Source organism: Pan troglodytes, chromosome 12 (assembly GCF_028858775.2).
Source record: "Pan troglodytes isolate AG18354 chromosome 12, NHGRI_mPanTro3-v2.0_pri, whole genome shotgun sequence".
NCBI classification, from domain to species: Eukaryota; Metazoa; Chordata; class Mammalia; order Primates; family Hominidae; genus Pan; species Pan troglodytes.
Window position 1 is genome coordinate 67457347 of NC_072410.2, and position 15512 is coordinate 67472858.

Here is a 15512-nt window from a genome sequence, read left to right on the forward strand (position 1 = left end):
ATTGTGAGTGTTAGTATAGTTTTATTTTCATGCTTCTTATGCTTGGAGTCCATTGAGATTCTTGGATCTGTGGGTTATGGTTTTCCTCATATATGAAAATACATAGCCATTATTTTTCAAATATGTTTCTGCCCCAGCCTCCCTTCTCCCCACTCACCGATTCAGGGATGTCAGTTATATGCCTGAAGTTGTCCTACAGCTCATTTATTCTTTGTCCAAGTTTTAGTCTTTTACATTTTATTTTCTATTGCTGTTTTTAAATTGACTAATCTTCAGTATCTAATCTGCAGTTAATCCCATCCAGTGTATTTTTCATTTCAGACATTGTAGTTTTCATCTCTGTAACTTTGATTTGAATTTCTCTTATATAGCTCATGTCTCTACTTAACATATTCCATCTTTCCTCTCCCTCGTAAATGTGAAATAATACAGTTATAATAACTTTTAATATCCTTTTCTACAAATTCTATCATGTCAATTTTGATTTATTACATTTTTTTCTCATTATGGGTAATATTTTCTTGCTTTTTTGCAAGTTAAATTTTTGATTGGATGCAAGACATTAAGAATTTTAGGCTGGGCATGGTGGCTCATGCCTGTAATCCCAGCACTTTGGGAGGCTGAGGCAGGTGGATCACGAGGTCAGGAGATCGAGACCAACCTGGCTAACATGGTGAAACCACGTCTCTACTAAAAAAATACAAAAAAATTAGCCGGGTGTGGTGGTGGGCACCTGTAGTCCCAGCTACTCGGGAGGCTGAGGCAGGAGAATGGCGTGAACCCGGGAGGCGGAGCTTGCAGTGAGCCGAGATCACGCCACTGCACTCCAGCCTGGGCCACAGAGTGAGACTCCATCTCAAAAAAAAAAAGAATTTTACCTTAATGGTGCTGAATTTTGGTAAATTCTTCTTAACCTTTGTTCTGGGATATAGGTAAGTTACCTGGAAGCAATGTGATCCTTCTGGAGCTTGTTTTCAAATTTTGTTAGGCAGGACTGGAGCAGTGTTTGGTTGGAAGCAAAACCCTTCTGAATATTCTACCTGATACCTGAGGATTATGAAGTTTGCCATTCTGGTGGAAGAGTTATTCTCAGGTATTTCTGAGCTCTAGGGATTGGTCCCTCTAATCCTTCTGAATAGTTCTTTCCCTGGCCTTAGGTAGCTTCCTCACCGGTATGTGCTAATCAGTACTCAGCTGATGACCTGTGGGGAACGCTGTACAGATCTCTGAAGCTCTTACCCTAGGCAGCTCTCTTTCTTCTGGTACTCTGCCCTATGATCTTTATATGCATTGACCTCACCAGACTTCCAGCTCCATGTCCTCATTTCAGGAACTCAGACTCTAACTGGCTTCTCCATCTTTGTACTCTTGCTTGGAAACTTTCTCCAGGCAGTAAACTGAGGCTATTGTTGGGTTCACCTTGATTTTTTTCTCCCATCTTTCAAGGATCACTATCCTTCACTGCCTTATGTCCAATGACTTGAAGGCTGTTATTTTATATATTTTATCTGGTTTCATGCCAGAAGCAAGAGTTTAGTTCATTTGCTATGACTAAACATAATTAACATAATAACTATTTAACAAAATTATTGATATATTTGGTCTTAAGCCTATCATTTTGCTATATTTTTCTCAATTATTTTCATCAGTTCTTTGTTCCTTAGTTTCTTCTTTTCAATCTTATATTGTGTTAATTGAGTAGTTTTTAAGAATTCCCTCTTTTCTCCTATCTTGACTTTTTGGCTACACTTCTTTGTATTATTGTTTTAGTTGTTATTCTAAGGATTATAATATTCACTGCTTGCTAGAGTCTACCTTGAATTAATAATTTACTACTCTACATATAATGCATGAACCTTACCATCACCTTTCTTCTTTTGTGCTATTATCATACACATTGTTACTATTTTTGCCTTAAATATTCACTTGTGTCTTAAGGAAATTATGAAAATAAAAATATGTCTTTTATATTTACTGAGATAGGCAGCTGGATCACATCCTTGTAATCCACTGCACTTAAATGTGAATTGAATTATACTGCATATATTCTTTAATCCTGCAAGTGTTCCTGAATTATACTATTGCTTATAATTATATTGTTTTATGTCTTTTTTTCACTCAACATTAGTTGTGAAATTTAGCCTTGTTTCTACATGTAGCTGTGGTTTATTTTAAATCTTCTAGATTGAAATATACTACAATGTATTTATCTGTTCTGTGGTGGATGGACATGTAGATGGTTTCTAGTTTGGGGCTATTATAAACAATTTTGCTATGAAAATATATCCTGGTGCATGTATGTAAACTTCTCTGGGATATGTATCTAAGATTGAACTCTCTGAGTCATAAGGTATGCATATCTTCAGCTTTTGAAGATAATAACAAACATTTTCCCAAAGTGTTTGTATTAATTCATATTCCCAATGGTAACGTATGCGATTTCCTATGTTCTATATCTTTGACAATGGTTGGTAGTGTTAGACCTTTAAATGTTTATCATTCTTGTGGTCATGTAAATTTATTATGGTTTTAATATAAACTTGCCTCATTACCAGTGAAATTGAGTATCTTTTCATATATATGTATACACATATACCCTTTTGTTAAGACAGGGTCTTGCTCTGTCACCTAGGCTGGAGTGCAGTGGTACAAACATGGCTCACTGCAGCCTCAACCTCCTGGGCTCAAGTGATCTTCCCACTTCAGCGTCTCTAGTCGTTGGGACTACAGCTGTGAGCCACCATGCCTGGCTAATTTTAAAAATTTTTTTGTACAGATGGAAACTTGCTATGTTGCCCAGGCTGGTCTCAAACTCCTGGCCTTAAGCCATCCTCCCACCTTGGCCTCCCAAAGTGCTGGGATTACAGGTGTGAGCCACTGCACTCAGCTCATATATATCTTTGTATTTGGATTTCCCATTTTGTGAAGTACTTAAGATCTTTTGCCCATTTTGCTGCTGGATTGTCTATATTTTTCTCAATGATTTTTAGGAGTTACTTATGTATTGTAAATATTAATCTTTTGTTAATTAAAATGAGTTACAAAAATCTTTTCTCATTATGATATCTTAAGATGAACAGAAGTTTTTAATTTTAATGTAGTGGAATTTATCAGTCTTTTCCTCTGAGGTTAATTATTTTTATGTATTATGTAAAAGTCCTTCCCTACCCTAAGTCATTTTTCTTTTTTCTCCTCTGAAAATATCAGTTTTGCTGTTTACATTTGATTTTTAAGCTACCTGAAACTTGTTTTTGTGTTCAGTATGATTTCGGAGTTCAGTATTTTTCTTTAATTTTTTTTTTTTTTTTTTTGAGACAGTCTTGCTCTGTCACCTGAGCTGGAGTGCAGTGGCTTGATCTCAGCTCACTGCAACCTCCTCCTCCTCCCAGGTTCAAGTGATTCTCATGCCCCAACCACTGAGTAGCTGGGACTAGAGGCATGCACCACCACACCCAGTTAATTTTTGTATTTTTGGTAGAGATGGGGTTTTGCCATATTGACCAGGCTGGTCTGGAACCTCTGAGTCCAAGTGGTCTTCCTGTCTTGGCCTCCCAAAGTGCTGGGATTACAGGCATGAGCCACCACGCCTGGCCCAGTTTTATTTTATTTTATTTTATTTTATTTTATTTTATTTTATTTTATTTTATTTGAGATGGAGTTTCGCTCTTGTTGCCGAAGCTGGAGTGCAATGGCGCGATCTCGGCCCACTGCAACCTCTGCCTCCCGGGTTCAAGCGATTCTCCTGCTTCAGGAGTAGCTGGGAGTACAGGTGCATGCCACCATGCCTGGCTAATTTCTTTTATTATTTTTTTGTTGCTGTTTTTAGTAGAAACAGGGTTTCACCATGTTAGCCAGGTTGATCTCAAACTCCTGACCTCAGGTGATCCACCTGTCGCAGCCTCCCAAAGTGCTGGGATTACAGGCCGGAGCCACCGCGCCTGGCCTTATTTTTTTAAATATATAGTTTCTCTGTTCTAGTACTATTTATGTAAAGTCTGTACTTTCTCCACTAATTTGTAGTGCCACCTCAATGATCATATCTTTTGTTTCTAGAACATTTCAAATCTGCTTGTTTTAAAAATCTGTTCATCTTTATTATGGCTTCCTTTTCTACCTTTATATTTCTAATAATTTTAAACATATAATTTTTTTGAGACAGGGTCTCACTCTGTCATCCAGGTGGGAGTGCAGTGGTGTGACCACAGCTCATTGCAGCCTTGACCTTCTTGACTTGAGGTGGGCTCAAGTGATCCTCCCACCTCAGCCTCCCAAGTAGCTCCCTATACTGGTGGGAGTATAGGCATACCCACCATGCCTGGTTAATGTGTTTTTGTTGTTGTTGTTGTTGTAGAGATGACAGCTCACAGTGTTGCCCAGGCAGGTCTCAAACTTTTGGGCTCAAGCATTCCTCCCACCTTGGCCTCCTGAAGTGTTGGAATTATAGACGTGAGCCACTGTGCTGAGCCAAACATAGATATTTTACACTCTCTTTTATAGTCAGTTGTTTGTAGTTCTGAAGTATATAAATTCTCCAGATTATTGGGTATCCTAACTCATGCTCATGGATGTGCTTTGATTTGTGTGACTGATAATTTTTATTTATAATATTGTAAGCTTTTTACATTGATAATATTGTGAGCTTAATTTCTTCCCCACTGTGGGATTACTGTGTATTCTCTGGAAAGGCTTTATGTTTGTCTCTGCCTGGTCTCTAATGTTTCAACAGCCTGAAGCTGATCTTTGTTAATTTGTTGGCTTTGGCTTCCTGAATCATATACATAACTGAAATTCAGACTTCATTCCCCTGTGGATGTAGGTTGTTTTATTTTATCTAAGGAGAGGGAAAGATATAGCCAGGAATAGTAGTCCATGTGAGCCACACTGTCATGTTTTCAGAGTCTTAGATCTTTAAAGGCCCATCTCAAGTTTGATAGCTTAGAATCGATTAAAATTACTTAAATCTTAAAATACTTATTTCTTAGACAATTGCTTTCTGTTTTTAAAAGTTTGTATAAAACCTAGTTTTTAAGACATATTAAAGCTCAAAGATATCATTGGTAGAAGCAGAACTTCTAATAAAATAATGTTCACAGCAGTATTTTCCTATAACATTTTCAGAAAATTTTAATAAATAGACTGTTTTTAACTGTAGATTAAACTGTTATGACCTAGGTACTAAGATACAAAGATTAGTAAGACCCAATCCTTTCAATGAGATAAAGGACTAATTGGGAAGAGAGATAAAGAGGCAGACAAGTGTGGAGCCAGCTCATTCATTTGTTTATTCATTTACTCTTCATTCAACAAAATTGATTAGCTAATATGTGCTGGGCATTGTTCTAGGTGCTGGGGATACAGCAGAAAATGAAACCTGCAAAAATGATTTGCATCACGGAGCTTACATGTAGAGTGATTCTAGTGATATGAAGAAAGTTCTCTGGAAATTCAAAAAAGGCGTATTAATAGTTTGGTATTTCTACCCTCAACTGTGCCTGTTGTCTTCATGTAGACACCTTTTGTTTTATCTTTTTCAGAGAATAAGCCTCAGCTTTTTCTAGGTCCTGGAAGGGGGTATCATCTGACTGGGTGAGGAATAGCTTTTTAAATAGCCTTTCAGCCATGATTTCTAGTTTTACCCCATCTCATTACAGAGGTTCCCGGTGCTGGCAATTCCTGAGACTTTCTGTGTTGTTTGGTGTGAATTGGATTGCTTCTTCTTGGTTTTCCTTATTGGTAGTTTAGGAATCAAACTTTTAAGGCTCTGCGTCTGCTATGCTAGTTTCTACTCTCTATTTTCTGGCTTTCAGAATTTTGTTATTTCCTTTTAAATTTATTCTTGTGAAATCCCTTTACCATTATTTTAATGATTTTAATGAACTAAAATTGAATGTATGTGTTCAGTCTACCGTCTTTACCTGAAAGTCTAATTGAATTGTCGTGAATCTTGTTAATCTATAGTAGGTATAGGAAATCTTTGTGTGTGTGTGTGTGTGTGTATGTGTATGTGTGTGTGTGTGTGTTTTGTTTTTTTTTTTGAGATGGAGTCTCAGTCTGTCACCCAGGCTGGAGTGCAGTGGCACGATCTCAGCTCACTGCAACCTCCGCTTCCTGGGTTCAAGTGATTCTCCTGCCTCAGCCTCCTGAGTAGGTGAGATTAAAGGCAGGTGCCACCACGCCTGGCTAATTTTTGTATTTTTAGTAGAGACAGGGTTTCACCATGTTGGTTAGACTGGTCTCGAACTCCTGACCCTGTGATCCACCTGCATTAGCCTCCCAAAGTGCTGGGATTACAAGTGTGAGCCACCGTGCCTGGCCTAAGAAATCTTTTATCTTCTGCCATCATATGTGTGTGTAAATGTATATATATTTAACTTATCACAAAACATGAAGAAGATAGAATGTTATAAAATGTTGGATAGGAGGCACAATACCTTTGTTTCAATTTTATCTTTACTATACACTTGCATTGTGTTCTTTGAGCAAGCTACTTTATCTACTTGAAACTCAGTTTTATTACTTGAAAAACAGGAATGTTGGCCAGGTGTGGTGGCTCATGCCTGTAATAGCAACACTTTGGGAGGCTGAGGCAGGCAGATTGCTTGGCCCAGAAGTTCAAGACCAGCCTGGGCAACTGGTGAAACTCTGTCACTGCAAAAAATACAAAAAATTAGCCGGCCGTGGTGGCACATTACTATAGTCCCAGCTACCCAGGAGGCTGAAGTGGGAGGATCACCTGAGCCTGGGAAGTTAAGATTACAGTGAGCCGTGATCGTGCCACTGCACTCCAGCCTGGGCAACACAGTGAGACCCTGTCTCAAAAAAAAAAAAAAAAGAAAGAAAGAAAGAAAGAAAAGAGAGAAAACAGGTCGAGCATGGTAGCTCACGCCTGTAATCCCAGCACTTTGGGTGGCCGAGGCAGGCGGATCACGAGGTCAAGAGATCAAGACCATCCTGGCCAACATGGTGACACCCTGTCTCTACTAAAAATACAAAAATTAGCCGGGCGTGGTAGCACGCACCTGTAGTCCCATCTAAATGGGAGGCTGAGGCAAGAGAATTGCTTGAACCCGGGAGGCAGAGGTTGCAGTGAGCCGAGATCACACCATTGCACTCCAGCCTGGCGACGGAGCGAGACTCCATCTCAAAAAAAGAAACAAAGAAAAGAAAACTAGGAATGTTAATGATACTCACCTTGTTAGGGTTATTGGTTAAGACCAGCTGATAATTTCAAAGCACTATACAAGCTTTAGGGGTTTTTAGCACCATGCCACTTATTCAGAATTAATTTTCTTTACAATACAGTATATCTGAGAGTTGAGAAGTAAGTTTAAAAAGTCTGTGAATAAAATAGGTATTATATATTATCTTGTGAAAATCCATACATTTCATTAGTAGACCCTCAATCAGACGCCGAATCTATTTTTTATTTCATACCTGGTTTTACCAAGATTTGATCTATGAAACTGGATCATAGATCAGTTAGACATGATAGAGTCTAAAGTTCAAGCTAGACTTGACAGAGTACAAAGCAAGAAACAACTTTATTCTTCCTCGCCATTGCCCTTTAAAAGGACTGTGTTGGCGTTCCTATTTCTTTTACTGGATAATATCTTGGTCATGTCACATAACTTTTTTTCACTCGCTTTTAGATATTAATAGTTTTATTTTTAGGTACCCAAAAGTCTAGTCTAAACTAAATAGAAACTGCAATCTCTTGTTTAATCTAAAATTTTTCCCGTTACCCTGGTTAGGCTCTGATTTGGCTCTAGAACCTATTGAGGCTCAGGAGACGTGTTTGCTTCTTCTTTACTCTGCTACTCTCTCCTCTTCTAATCACTAGGCAGCTTTACAGTGGGGTTATATAAGGGACAGGAAAGGTCTTACTCAACTGGTGCAGTGGTCATTAGGCTTTGATGTTTCTTGGGTGTGGTAGATGCCCAATGTTGGCTCCTAGTTTACTGCTTTAGTCTTTGTTTTTTAGGGCCTTCCCTCACTGGGGACTTTCCATTGTGCCTTTTATTGATTCAGGAGGTATTACTTTAGCTGGCTGCTAATGATTCTGGTGGTGTGTACCCCCAAAGACTCTCTCAGGTGGGGTTATCTGGTCTGCATGCAGACCTCTCTGAGAGAGTCTTTTCAAGACAACCAGCCTGCCTGCCTTTCATGGAATCTCCTTCACCCTTAAGGAACATGCAATCTTGTGAAAGTAGAATTTGCTCGTACTTTAATTCTCTTTACTCACTCTAGCCTTTCACCTTTAAACTTTCCAGGCAAATATCAGGCTCCGGTCTTTTTGTTCTCTAAATTCCAAGACATCCATATCCAGTAGTTCTCTCTAAACTGTCTCACTTGACTTTGAGGAGGAGAATTAAAGAAAAATCTAGGAAATAAGATATGGTAGTAAATTTATTTTCTGCTCACAAAAAGGAAAATAATCTGATGGATTAATTAAGAGTTCAAATTGATAGTCTTCCTCCCCTGCAAGTTCAAGCATTCAGTGTACATACAGCTTAATAAAAAATGAATTGTAGTCATGCTGATTTGGGATTGACATACTTTTTTGGTCACTGGCTGAATCTACATGTAAATTTCAGGGTCCTAATTTGTCATCCTCATTGAATTATTTTCAAAGTTAGGGTATGTTAGACTAAGTATATACCTTTAAATGTCCAGTTTTATATTTGCCTCATTTGATTGGTCATTAAAGCAGGATAGTTTGCATTAGGAATTTTATCCTCTGTGTATCTGCAGCTGCACCTTTTGTTCTCTTCGGTCATAGCAAATTGGCCTCATTAACAGCAGAACCCTATGACTTAAAAGAAAAATATATTCGCTCACAGTTCTGGAGGCCAGAGCTCTGAAATCATGGTGTCAAGGGTTCATTCCTTCTGGAGGCTCTAAGGGAGATTCCATTCCATGCCTCTCTCCTAGCTTCTGGTGGTTGTCAGCGATTTTTAGCCTCCCTTGGCTTGTAGCAGATCATTCCAGTCTCTGCCTCCATCTTCACATGGCACGTGATATTTAGTCATTTAGATAAAGTTTAATCTATAAGCATGAGTTAAAAATTATAAATGTGTAATTTTAGATTGTTAAAGTTTTAGAAAAGCAAAGGCACAAAAATAGTAATATGAAATAAGAAAAAGCAAACTATTTCTTAAAGCATTTGACAGAGAAAATTTTCTCCTTTCTGTAGCTGTTGGAAAAATTAGAGGAAAGCCTCTTCCATTACTCTTATTTTTTGAGGCCCTCTTTATCACAAGTCATGCTTTTCCATGTCCTGTTGATGCAGCTCTAACCCTGGAAGGAATCAAATGTGGATTATCGGAAAAACGGTTAGATTTAGTTACCAATTGGGTTACACAGGAAAGGTAAGCAAAGTTAAGCTTTTAACTTAATTTTGACATTTCGTTAATAAAGTTGTTTGTTCTAAAAATATTAATAGCTTTATCAATATGTTACTTGAACATTTACTTCAGGTCGCTATTGCAATTAATCAGAAAGTGTTTAGTGGTCGGGTGTGGTGGCTCATGCCTCTAATCCCAACACTTTGGGAGGTAGAGGTGGGAGGATCGCTTGAGGTCAGGAATTCAAGACCATCTTGGCCAACATGGTGAAACCCTGTCTCTACTGAAAATACAAAAATTAGCCAGACGTGGTGGCCAGGTGCAGCAGCTCACACCTGTAATCCCAGCATTTTGGGAGTCCGAGGTGGGCAGATGACTTGAGGTCAGGAGTTCAAGACCAGCCTAGCCAACATGGTGAAACCCCATCTCTACTAAAAATACAAAAATTAGCCAGGCATGGTGGCGCACGGCTGTAGTCCCTGCTACTCAGGAAGCTGAGGCAGGAGAATCGTGTGAACCAGGGAGGCAGAGGTTTCAGTGAGACGAGATCGCGCCACTGCACTCCAGCCTGGGTGACAGAGCGAGACTCAATCTAAAAAAATATATATATATGCATTTAGTTTCCTGTAGAAATCTAATTTTCTTAGCAAATACACCACTACATTCCAAATAACTTTATTTTCATATTGACTATTATCGGGGTGATAGAAATTGACAAGTAATCATTTCAATTACATAATCAATTGCCTATTAAATTGTAACTTGGAGTTCTTACAGGTAGTAGAAAATCCAGTTCTACTGTGCTGAATCTTCAAATATTTCAGTCTCAGCCACTCATCAGGAATTTTCTAACATATGTCTTATTGATCTGCTTGTTCTAGACTGACATTTTCTGAGGAGGCTGGGGATGTGATTTGTGATTATGGGGAGCAGGATACTTATAACAAGGCCAAGTGCCTGGCTTTAGCTCAGATTATCTACAGTGAATGTGGCTTGCACAAGAAAGCTATTCTTTGCTTGTGTAAACAGGGTCAGACTCATAGCGTCATGGAGTACATACAGCAGTTGAAGGACTTTACTACCGGTAAGTTAAAAAGTCTGCCATTTGTATATATTTGAATTCTGGGCTTTAATTGTAAGATTACCCATAATAGCAAGCACTACTTTAAACTTACGTTATAAAATCAATTTTATATGTACCAATAAGTAGGAGATTTCTTGTGTAATTTTTCATGAACATAGTAAGCTGGAGCTGATTGGCTTTCATGCTAGATATTCAAAAATATTATGTATTTCCTCAAAATACAAACATTTAATAAGCCAGATAGTCCTGGAAATATACAGTTTTAAAGATAGATTTAGCAGATATACTAGAACATACTACATATATGATTTTTAAAAATAACTTATTCGTGATATATAATTTTTTTTTTTTTTTGAGATGGAGTCTCACTCTGTTGCCAGGCTGGAGTGCAGTGCTGCGATCTTGACTCACTGCAAGCTCTGCCTCCTGGGTTCACACCATTCTCCTGCCTCAGCCTCCCAAGTAGCTGGGACTACAGGTGCCCGCCACTACGCCCGGCTAACTTTTTGTATTTTTGGTAGAGACAGGGTTTCACCGTGTTAGCCAGGATGGTCTTGATCTCCTGATCTTGTGATCTGCCCGCCTCAGCCTCTCAAAGTGCTGGGATTGCAGGTGTGAGCCACCGCACCCAGCCTGTGATATATAATGTTTTGAACTGTAATATAAGCATCAGAAATGAAGAATTTCTAATTTATTTCAAAATTTTAAAACACAATTGAACAGTAATCTGAGATTACAATTGAACGGTAATCTGAGAGAACTGTGGACCTTAGGGTGACCCTAGTTGGAAGAGCAGAGCTCTTATTCTGGATCTAGTTTGGCAATAACTGTAAGTACAGGCATTGCTGACATCTCCCCATCCCCCAGGCCAGTGCCTGTCCTGATTTGCAGGCTATGTATCCCAGTTCTAAGAAGATGCAAAATGGAACCAAACATGGCCATTTTTAGGTCACATTATTCCAGGAAAAAGGAGTTTTAGTAGTTGTTGAATCTGGTCATTTTCAAGCAATTAATTGACTTTTTCTTAGAATCTATGTTGTTGTTTTTTTAAGTTACAAATTTCTTCATTAATAACAGCATGCCCTATACTATTATTGTAATAATAGCTAGGCTTTTGTTCATGGATTATCTCACTTAATCCTTATGTTGACTCTATGAGGTAGGTTTTGTTATTGTCCCATTTTATAGATGCAAAAATAGTATGTTTCCACAGAGAGGCTGAGGCACAGCTAGAGCTAAGTTATTTGGTTATGTAGTGACAGGACAGAATCTGGCATAGTAGGTATTAATTAATATTCCATTACCTAAGTATACAGTTTCAGTTTCTGTGTTGTTAACTATTATTTTTCCATATGTAAGAATTATATTAGTTAATGTTTAGACATGGGATATAGCTTTTAATTACTCTTAGAATTTAAAAATTTTAGGGATAGGGTCTGTAGTCCCAGCCACTCAGGAGGCTGAGATGGGAAGATCGCTTGAGCCCAGGAGTTCTAGGCTGCAGTGCGCTGTGATTGTGGCACTGCATTCCTGCCTGGGCATCAGAGTGAGACCTTATCCCATAACAATAATAATAATAATAATTTTTTAAAAAATAAAATGGATTTTGAAATGTAGTAAGAAAAAGGGAGACGAGGAGTTCAAGAGTAGCCTGGAGCAACATAGTGGGACCCCATCTCTATATATCAAATACATTTTAAAAACCCAAGGCTTTCAGAATTCAGATTATGTTTATGGTAGTCCTTGAAAGGCTCTCAGAAGTTATTCTGAAAATTACCTCTATTGTGGCCACAAAATAATATTTTTACTTTAAAATATTTAGGAAGTTAATACAAAGTTTATAAATTTGAGAGTATAGAGTGGGGCATGCCTGTAGTCTCAGCTACTGGGAAGGCTGAGGCGGGAGACTGCTTGAGCCCAGGAGTTTGAGGATACAGTACACAATCATTATGCCTATGATGAGCCATGCACTCCAGCCTGGGCCACACAGTGAGACTTTGTTTTGAAAAAATTTAAGAATACAAATCATAATTGTAGCTTTAGATTACCTCAGTGGTTAACTATTGGGTTAACCCAATAGAGATTAACCCATATGGAATTGTTCTTTTTGTGGTCAAATATAGGAAACTTCATATGGTTCCACCTCTGGCTACTTGAAATAGCTACTGGCTTCTTAAAGTTTTCATTTTTGAATTTCTAAATGCTTGATAGTTTTAGGAAAAAAATTACTGAGTTGCTTTTTCTGTGCAAGGCACAGAAAGAAAGACATTATACTCACCAGAATTTGGTCCAAATATGAGCAACAAGATATAGACAAACAAACTGTAGTATTAGATGGAGACCTCTAATACTACACTTTTCAGATGTGAAAACTGAGTTCCAAAAGAGTAAGTGACTGATGGAGCTATGATTAGAATTCAGGTTTCCTAGTAGCCAATCTGTATTTTTATTATACCACATTTTTTTCATTATAATTATTTGATTATGTTTTGGATACTCTTATGGGTAGTTTTCCTTTGTTTTTTGCTATGCTGAGCATGATTTTTTTTTGAGGGGGGCTAGGGGATAGTACCGTTGAGTTTAGGTTGGAGTGGGTCATTGAGGGCTTTGAAAGGATTAGAAAAACTGTTGATTGGCAGGTATAGACATTAGCTAGTCCTAGTTTCTAGTTGATTTATGATATTAGGACATTGAGATAAACTTTTTCATTTTTGCCTTCAGATGACCTGTTGCAGCTATTAATGTCATGTCCCCAAGTTGAATTAATTCAGTGTCTCACTAAAGAGTTGAATGAGAAACAACCATCTTTATCTTTTGGTCTTGCTATACTTCATCTGTTCTCTGTAGACATGAAAAAAGTTGGCATTAAGCTACTTCAAGAAATCAATAAAGGTGGGATAGGTAAGTAGAATAAAATGTTGTGGAAGAAATAGTAGTGGGTTATCTAGGGAGAGGTTCAAGATGGTTATGCATGAGTTAACTCAAATTTCCCTAAGAGTTCCTTCTTAGCAAGAGTTAACTTTAGGAGTTTATAAATGTAAAGATTGCCATGTAAATAATAATCTATTGGTAATAGGATATATTTCTTGAGAGAATTAGAATGAAGGGAGTATCTTTATGAAGCTTGAGGGGAATATTATAATAATTATGATCACTAACACTAAAAACTTTGTATATATTGACATATGTGTATATTTAGCTTTTATATGTATTTTAAATGTTATGTAGATATAAACTATATGTTTTAATTCCTAAACCAAATGTATGTGTATTTACATATGTTATTCACTCTGAACCTAACTCTGCTGTGAATTAGAGAATAACTAATTAGGCTGGGTGCAGTGGCTCACCCCTGTAATCCCAGCACTTTGGGGGGCTGAGGCGGGTGGATCGCTTGAGCTCAGGAGTTCAAGACCAGCCAGGGCAACATGGCAAAACCCTGTCTCTATGAAAAAGATACCAAAATTAGCCACATGTGGCATGCACCTGTAGTCCCAGCTACTCGAGAGGATGAGGTGGAAGGATCGCCTGAGCCCAGGGAGCTCAAGGCTACAGTGAGCCGTGATTGTGCCACTGCACTCCAGCCTGGGTGAGACACTGCCTCAAAAAAAATGAGAGAGAGAGAGAATAATTAAAACTCACTTTTATTTTCTTTTCATTAATTTAATATAGGAAGTTGAACAGACAACTTCATTTTAAATTACTTGAAAACATATTTTGGAAGATAACTTTATATTTTGAAATTATCATTACAGATATCAACTAAAATATTTTTATAGAAAAATAATAATTATGGTAGAAATAAAATTATAGTGATGACAGTATTCTAAAAAGTGATCCTCTTTTATGAAGTACCATAAGTAATGCAGGTAATAGATAAGAAATGAGTTCCATAAATTGATAGATCACTAAGATATTTTTAAAAGTAAATAATATTAAATTTCTTTAACAAACAAAATGATTTTATTTCCTTAAGAAAAATATTTGTTATAGAAGCCCCATCATTAAGAGTTCTCCAGCTAGAGACAGGATAAAGAGTTTGTCAAAGAGTTTCTTCAGTCCTTGGGTTAGCTCCACTAAGGCATTTATATAAGTGTTTGAAATCATGAAAACTTGACCTATAGGTTTACAGTTATTTGATAGTTTCTAGTGGTGCCTTATAGACTCTGTGAATAAGGATGAGCCCACATTTGTCACTTTCTGAGCTCCTGCCTTATAGCCTTCAACATCTGCTGCCTTAACAAGAAGGAGATGAGTAGAGATGTGGAATGTGAGAAGTGGTAGAGGGTTGAATTGAGACATGAAGAGGTTAATGATAAGGGAGGAGGAGAAGGAACTAACACGAGTACTTACCATGAGCTTGACTGAGCACTGCATGTTATATCATTAATCTTAGGGGAATCAGGTAGAGTTTAACAGTAACTGAGTTGAAATTATGTCCTTTTCTATTTTTGAAGAATCACTAAAGTATAGATTATCAAATAAGTGCCATACTATAATATTGTATTTTTTCCCCACAGATGCAGTAGAAAGTCTTATGATAAATGATTCCTTTTGCTCCATAGAAAAGTGGCAAGAAGTGGCAAATATATGTTCACAGAATGGCTTTGACAAATTATCTAATGACATCACGTCTATTCTTCGATCTCAGGCTGCAGTTACAGAAATTTCTGAAGAGGATGACGCAGTCAACCTAATGGAACATGTGTTTTGGTAGTTCTATATCTTAACCAGCTGAGGGAGCTTGTACAACACCTTATGTATGCTGGTTGGGCAAACTGATTTTAACGTAACTAACTTATAAATAAATCTAGAGTAAGAAGATCTCAGAAATAAATCACACTTTTGTTATGATGACATTTAGATTTGTCTTTGAAATATTTATACTATTGCTTCCTTTTCCCCATATGGTCATTTCTTATATTGAATCTTGATAAAATCCAAGATTATAACTGTGTGAAACAGTGTAGGGCATTTTTATCTAAGGACATAAGCTAATGTCCAGATATATTACTTTCTGGTAATGTAATATGATAGCAAGAACTGAGGAAGGTGTGGGTAGTATCCTGTGTGTTAGACTGTCT

At 37.6% G+C, this 15512-nt stretch overlaps 1 protein-coding gene across 27 annotated transcripts in view; it reads left to right on the plus strand.

Moving 5' to 3' along the window:
• The window catches only part of CLHC1 (clathrin heavy chain linker domain containing 1), a 56687-nt gene extending 41402 nt beyond the window's left edge, over positions 1 to 15285 (plus strand). For all 27 annotated transcript variants that reach the window (XM_009442340.5, XM_009442343.4, XM_063788806.1 and 24 more), the window contains 4 exons: positions 9194 to 9368; positions 10226 to 10428; positions 13150 to 13329; positions 14949 to 15285. In XM_009442340.5, the coding sequence (XP_009440615.1) occupies positions 9194 to 9368; positions 10226 to 10428; positions 13150 to 13329; positions 14949 to 15145 (755 nt within the window). In that variant the 3' untranslated portion in view covers positions 15146 to 15285. The remainder of the gene's footprint in view (positions 1 to 9193; positions 9369 to 10225; positions 10429 to 13149; positions 13330 to 14948) is intronic.
• The last annotated feature ends 227 nt before the right edge of the window (positions 15286 to 15512 follow it).